Here is a 7500-nt window from a genome sequence, read left to right as displayed (position 1 = left end):
AATATACACGGTAAAGCAAATGCAAGAGAGAGAGAGAGAGAGAGAGAGAGAGAGAGAGAGAGAGAATTGCACGTGAAGAGAAGGCTAGAATCCTAAAAAGATCTCTCGGTTGGAGTCATGAGTAAGAATTAGGGTTCCAACCGGGGTCCCCCCTCCCCAGCCTCAGAGCCACTAGAATCTTGGTCATTATTAAGATTGTTCGTTTTCTGTTGGCTTAAGTATGCTTCTGGTTTTGTGCAGTTCTAGGAGGTCCAGCCTCCAAGGCTTTGCCTTCTCGATCCTTTGAGATGTGATTAGTTTATTGCTACCGAGGAATGCTGAAGGGGCTGATCGGACATTTTTTTACAGATCAGAGTGCTCTTCTGCTAGAACGCTGGCTTTTCAAATACTATTTTTTCGACCTTGTGTCAGATCTTCCCTCAGAATGCGTGTACGTGGGGGAGGGGAGATAAACAGACTCTCTGAAGTAGTTGGTGTAAAGTGTAAAGGTGCATATCAGATAGGATGCCCCATTCGCAGCAAAAACAAAGGGATAAGAAAAAAAAATGAAAAAGAAAAAAGAAAGATGAAAATGTTTTTTTGTTTTGTGACCATTTGTTATTGTCGTGCCAGAGAACGAATGTTTTTGTATGCAAAGGTAAGTAAATTGTAAACAATTTTCATCGCCATCAATCAGGAGGTTGGGGGTGGGAGGAGTGAGATGGGGGTGAGGCTGTCAACCGATTGAATGCATTGTTTTGACTTGTTTTGCATCTGATGATTAAAGCCTGGAATGTTTGGTAAAGTCTAGCAAAAAAAAAAAAAAAAAAAAAAAAAGTCATGTTGGTTCTGTCTAGAGAAACTGGTTGCACACGGCGTTTAGAGAGACAGATTTCGGGTGTGAAGCACTGAAGCAGTCAGAGTACTTGGCCAGCTGAAGACGGCTTCCCTGGATGTTTATCTCCCTCCCACTGCGGTAAGATATGACACGAAGGTCACAGAAAGTGAGATTTGAAAAGCCCGCGCCCCAGAAGAAGAGCATTCTTGCCTGAAAAAAAAAAAAAAAAAAAAAAAAAAAAGATCTTGACAGCTCCATCAGCATTTTCCGGTAAGAGCTCCTCAGACGATTAGCAATAAACTAACCCCTTTGAGAAAGGGATGAGAAAACAAAGCTTGGAAGAGTGGGCCTCCTAGAACTGCACAGGACAACTTCAACCAACAGTCAAAAAGCCACTTCAATCATAGACCTGCCCATCTGTAGAACACAATACCGTGAGGCTGCTTCCCAGCTACCTATAACATGGTCATTTTCAAGTCTAATGTAAACAAGTTCTTGCTCAGCCGATTTGATTAAATAATCAAAGTCTATAATACCTGCATGAACATGTTTCAGTTTCTTTCCGTTTTTTTTTTTACTTCATTTTTTTAAAAGGAATTTAACATTACGTTTAATACTGGGCAACACCGGCTACCTCTGCTAGTGTTCAATAATTTTGTGGTTAAATATTTCATTGTTTAATTTCGTTGTTAATTTTTGACGTTTCACTTACCGAGATGTTTTCTCGACAAGGTCGAACGGGAAATTGGGACAGATTAAAGTGATCAAACAATGATACTCCGCAATTGCTAACAGATCTAAAAAAAGAAAAAAAAAAGAAAAGAAACGAATCTCCAATAATTGATATTTATCATTGTCGAATCAAAAATTAAAATAAAAATAAAATGAAAAATAAATAAAATAAAACAAAATAAAAATCAAAAATAAATATAAATATAAAAATAAAAACAAAAATAAAAATAAAAATAAATAAAAAATAGCGATAAAAATAAAAATAAAATAAAAATAAATAAAATAAACAAAATAAACATTAAAAATAAATATAAATATAAAATAAAAGCAAAAATAAATAAAATAAAACAAAATAAAAATTAAAAATAAATATAAATATAAAAATAAAAACAAAAATAAAAATAAAATAAATAAAAATAGCAATAAAAATAAAAATAAAATAAAAATAAATAAAATAAACAAAACAAAAATTAAAAATAAATATAAATATAAAATAAAAGCAAAAATAAATAAAATAAAACAAAGTAAAAATTAAAAATAAATATAAAAATAAAAACAAAATAAAAATAAAAAATGAATACAAATAGCGATAAAAATAAAAATAAAAAAAATAAATAAAATAAAATAAATAAAATAAAACAAAATAAAAATTAAAAATAAATATAAAAATAAAAATAAATAAAAATAGCGATAAAAATAAAAAATAAAAATAAAAATAAAATAAAACAAAATAAAATAAAACAAAATAAAAATTAAAAATAAATATAAATATAAAAATAAAAACAAAAATAAATAAAATAAAACAACACAAAAATTAAAATAAATATAAAAATAAAAACAAAAATAAAATAATAAATGAATAAAAATAGCGATAAAAATAAAAATAAATAACATAATATAAAATAAAAATTAAAAATTTATATAAATATAAAATAAAAACAAAAATAAAAATAAATAAAAATAGCGATAAAAAATATAAATAAAAATAAAATAAAAATAAAAAAAAATAAAAATAAAAATAAAATGACAATAAAAATAAATTTAAAATTAAAATTAAAAAATTAAATTAAAATTTAAATTAAAATAAGAAGTAAAAATAAAAAAAATTACTTCTTTAGAAATTTGAATTATTATTATTATTATATTATATCATTAGAAATTGAATTATTATTAATAATTAAAATTTCTTAAGAGAAGTAATTTTTTTTATTTTTAAACAATAATACCACCAAAAAGATACACAATGCAAATTTTAAAGACTTTTATTTTACAATTTGTCGGCGATATATGCTATCATCAGAATTAAACGTCAATGTACATACATTTTTTTCTTGGTTGATGTCGATATATGTGATGGTAAAATGGTATCTGGATATTATAGGGTAGCTGATCTACCCATGATCCGTTCATTAGTTTAGGAAATACTCCTGTGTATGTGTGTGCGTATATATATATATATATATATATATATATATATATATATATATATATATATATATATATATATATATATATATATATATATATTCGTATTCCTGTCTGTTTGTTTGTTCACAATTTGATTAATATATACAAAAGATCCGTTACTTTATTATAACATAATAAAAAGAACATTGCCTGTCAATCGGGAGTGTATTATGTTTAAATTATTAAATTAAAGCTAGACAATCGAAAGGAGAGGATGACTTCAAAAAATATCGGCGAAAAAAAGCGACCCCCTCTGTAGAAAAGTGTTCAGTTTAAGGTGAAGACATTATTGTTTTTAGCCAATTTTTCGATATTTGTCGTCTGAAAGGTTGAACTTAAAAACGATACTAATCTTGGTAAAATCCGTCGCCTCTGTCGAAAGTGTTGAGCAGACATGCAAATATACATACATACATTCATATATTGGTAACTAAACATTTTCGACCCAAACCGATTAAAAAACTTGCCCTATCTCTGAATACCCTTTATGTCAAATTTCAAATATTTAGACCAGAATTTGTCTAATTTGGTAGAGACCGCAGAGGTCAATTTTTTAAAACTTTGACCTCTATTATGACCCCTTAACATTTATTGTTTTGGGCTGAAATCAAGTTATTAAGTTAAATCCATGTCCAAGGAACCTATATCTAAAATTTTAAGTGTTTATACCCAAAATTGATAAATAGAAAAGAGGGTGTTTAATATGAATATCAATACACACAAAAGAAAAACGAATTTATAGGAAGATAGATAGATAGATAGATAGATAGATAGATAGATTTGTTTAACAAAAATATATACGTATACATAAATATATATGGAAACAATTTTGTGTTTACTATAAACTTTTTTTGCAAATATTATGCAAGTATAAATCATGTAGAATATCCGCATGAATATAATTACACGTAATAGTTAACTAAAGATGATTATCCCATTAAAAAACCGAAGCAACTAATAGGGAATTAATTAAAATGAATGTTTAAAAGAATATGCAAATGAGCTAGATCGTTTGTTAGTGAATGCAATTCCACAACCAAGATATAACAAAATTGTATTTTCTTTTTAAATAAATAGAAAATAGGGTTTTTAATATGAATATCGATACACACAAAAGAAACCCGAATTTATAGGAGTAAAGTGGATGTTGTAATAGCAACTATTTCTTAAGGTGTTAAAAATGTTTTAACTACATCCTGAAATGACTGAAACCCAACTATGAACTTTAAAGTAAATATGCCATGACTGGCATGAAGCAGAAGAACTTTAACTTTGCTTCGCACCAGTCATGGCATATTTTCTCTCCTCAAAATTTGAAAATGGTCTTGAACCTTTTTAATTTTTGTATTTTAATCCTTCTTGCCTGATGAAATCAAATATGATTGAAACGGTCTGCACATCGTAGCAAGATATGACTGTATTTACATAAATCATACTACTATTACTACTACTACTACTACTACTACTACTACTAATAATAATAATAATATATATATATATATATATATATATATATATATATAAAAGTGAACGTGTCTGTCTGTGTGTCTGTGTGTCTGTGTACATTTCCCTACGCAATAACTCTGTCAATTTTTAGTCTATAGACTCAAAATTTGAAATACCGGGTACTGAGATTTGGGAAAATCGATGTGACGGGTGTCAGCCAGAAATTTGGCTGTTAAGGGGTCAAGTTTCAACGATTTGACCTTTAAGAACTCTACCAAACTCCTCCGACAATTTTGGGTCTAGACACTTGAAATTTCAGATATAGGTTTCTTGAACCTGGATCTAACTTAATAAAGTAATTTGAGCCCGAAACTATAAATTTTAAGGGGTCATAATAGGGGTCAAATTTTAAAAAATTAACCATTTTTTTTGTTTTTTTGCTTTTTTTGCACAGCATACACCTCCAAACACCCGAGCAACGCCGGGCACCCCTGCTAGTATATATATATATACAGGGTGGGCCGAAATAAGGGTCCTATTTTTAAAAATTCATAAATACATGTAAGTTTTAAGAAGTGTTTTTCGGCCAAAATTTGTTTTGTTTATTTCAAACAAATCTCGGAAGGGTCAGTCTACACAGACATAAAGTTTGGTGAGTTTAACTTTTATTTTGTGGAAGTTATTCAAATTTAAAGATAGGACCCTTATTTTGGCCCACCCTGTATATACAGAGAGAGAGAGAGAGAGAGAGAGAGAGAGAGAGAGAGAGAGAGAGAGAAAGAAGGTCCAGAAGGAAGATTGAGAGAGAATTGGAATGAGATTTTGTCAACGACAGTGTAACAGTCCTAATTTAGTTTCTTTGTATCGTTTAGTATTGTCTTAAGTCAATCCCTTTTATCGTCTGCATTCTTATAATTTTGTTGTCCTTACTTTCCGTACGTTTTGCGGAAACACCCGATCTGCCATGGCCGCTATTTAATATAATTACCAAAATAGAAATAAACACAAAGTAATGCAATCAGACATGTTACCTCCTTTTATTCCAATTTGCTTGAAAAGTTGCCAGAAGATTTTTATGAAAGAAATCCGGTTGTGCGACGTCGCATTAATAAATTCAAAATCCCGGAACATCACGTGACTTCCACATTTCAAACTATAAAAACTGAAAAGAAAGCATAGAAAATTGTATTAAACGCGATTTTGTGCCGCGTTCGACGGACGAAACCGGCGAAAAATTAGAATATTTTATAACCATTTAATCAAAATTAGCAACGCGTGGGTAGAGAATCTTTACAATATTCTGCGTGTTCCTTCCTTCGTCTGTACGTTACGCTTTGAAAAAAGGCCAAACACAACTTTTAAACGCTAAACAGCTTTGAAAAGGTCCACATTTGTGAAATTTGGCCAATCTAGCAACCCTAAACAAAAATAGGAGAGTGGCTTCCCTTTGATATTTTCAAATATCATTATATTAACAAATTTTCGATTATAATAATAATAATATATCACCATTGTTGTAATAGTGTGAGAAAGGAACTCATAGTAATTTCGAACTGAAGAAAGAAGTATGCGAAACTTTATATAAAAAGAGAACATTCGAAAGAAACAGGACAAGAAAGAACATTGCCTGTCAAAGGGCGTTAGACTAAAGGAGTAAATTAAAAATTGTCTCTTAAAATGTGATTATATTATTTATGTTGAACTATGTAGCACAATATCATTTTATAAATATTTATTATTACTTCTTAATTTATCGCATTTGGGTCAGTTTATTTTTAAAATACAATGGACACTATTTTCGTATAAATGGTTATAAACTCATATTTGTTGCATTTTATTGTGCTTTTTTTGTCACAAAAATTATTTTGCTATTCAGAAAAAATATGAGCTTTATCAAAACATATTTGTTGATTAAATATATTTCTCATTTTGTAGAATTTCCACGGGCCCTGCTAGTTTAAATGAATTATCTGGACACATGGGGTGTTGGTAAAATTCACAGTTACATTAGCAACGTATACGTGTGGAAAGTAAAAGCCAGTTCAAAATTTGTGGTGGACGAATACATTTCATTTATTAATAGTTTGTCTACAGTAAACTATAAAGGCAGTGCAATAAGACAAATAAGGCATAAGATTATGTACATAAATACACTGTTCCCATATGAATAAAAATAAACAAGTTTTCCGTGTAAAAAAAGATAATGTGAGGACTTCTACTTTCTTGCAGCGACTTAATTGCTAGGAAGAATGTCCCGAGGCTGGTACTGCTATGCCCGGAAAGCCCTAAGATTTGATGGCGTATACTTTTTCCCCAAGAAGGTTTAACACTTTTTTTTTTTACCACTAAAAATTATAAATATGAACTAGAAAACATTTTTTCCCAAAGGGAGATAACTCTGTGCAATACACTGGCCAAACCGTAAATTTTCGATGCTGGCAATGATGAACGATTTGGAGAAAGTGTCGTATAGAATTGGGCCCAGACCGGGGCGTCATATGACAGATGAATATATATATATATATATATATATATATATATATATATATATATATATATATATATATAGAGTGGGTTCGGAGACATTCTCTGAAGGAACAAATAAATTCATACACTACATTAGTTTGGTTTAGTGTGGTTTTACTATTGTCATTGTTTTTAATTATCAAATTGGAAGTTTTAAATTTGGTATAATTTATTATTAGTTTGATCTTTTTGTTTTGGTCGGTGGTTCTGGTTTATCTTTTAATAAGGTTTGTTATTATTTTTTCGTCTGTTTTGTAGTTAGTGTGTAATTGGTTTTTATAATATACTTTGATGGTGTCGTTTTTGTTAGGGTTAGGGTTTATGTTTTTTTTTATGATTATTTAACTACTAATTTCGACATGATACGTAAGTACGCAATAATGTTTTCACCTGAAATGCGTTGGTTTAAAAAGTCCCCACTCTACAAAAGCACCCTATATTTTTTTTGTAATTATTTTTTTTTACTTGATCATTTTTCGTAATTTTTGGAATTTTTACTAATTTCGACATGA

General features: G+C 29.1%; 1 protein-coding gene across 2 annotated transcripts in view; it reads right to left on the bottom strand.

Moving 5' to 3' along the window:
• LOC145252503 (centriolar satellite-associated tubulin polyglutamylase complex regulator 1-like) overlaps positions 1–7500 on the bottom strand; it is a 90379-nt gene that overhangs the window by 32105 nt on the left and 50774 nt on the right. For both annotated transcript variants that reach the window (XM_080112008.1, XM_080112007.1), the window contains 2 exons: positions 5494–5624; positions 1530–1614 (listed from right to left, as the gene is read on the bottom strand). In XM_080112008.1, coding sequence (XP_079968134.1) covers positions 1530–1614; positions 5494–5624 — 216 coding nt within the window. The remainder of the gene's footprint in view (positions 1–1529; positions 1615–5493; positions 5625–7500) is intronic.

This window comes from Euprymna scolopes, chromosome 29, assembly GCF_053919585.1.
Source record: "Euprymna scolopes isolate OS-2025 chromosome 29, ASM5391958v1, whole genome shotgun sequence".
In the NCBI taxonomy this organism is placed as follows: domain Eukaryota; kingdom Metazoa; phylum Mollusca; class Cephalopoda; order Sepiida; family Sepiolidae; genus Euprymna; species Euprymna scolopes.
Note: the sequence above shows the minus strand (reverse complement) of the source record. Positions and strands in the feature narration are given on the sequence as shown.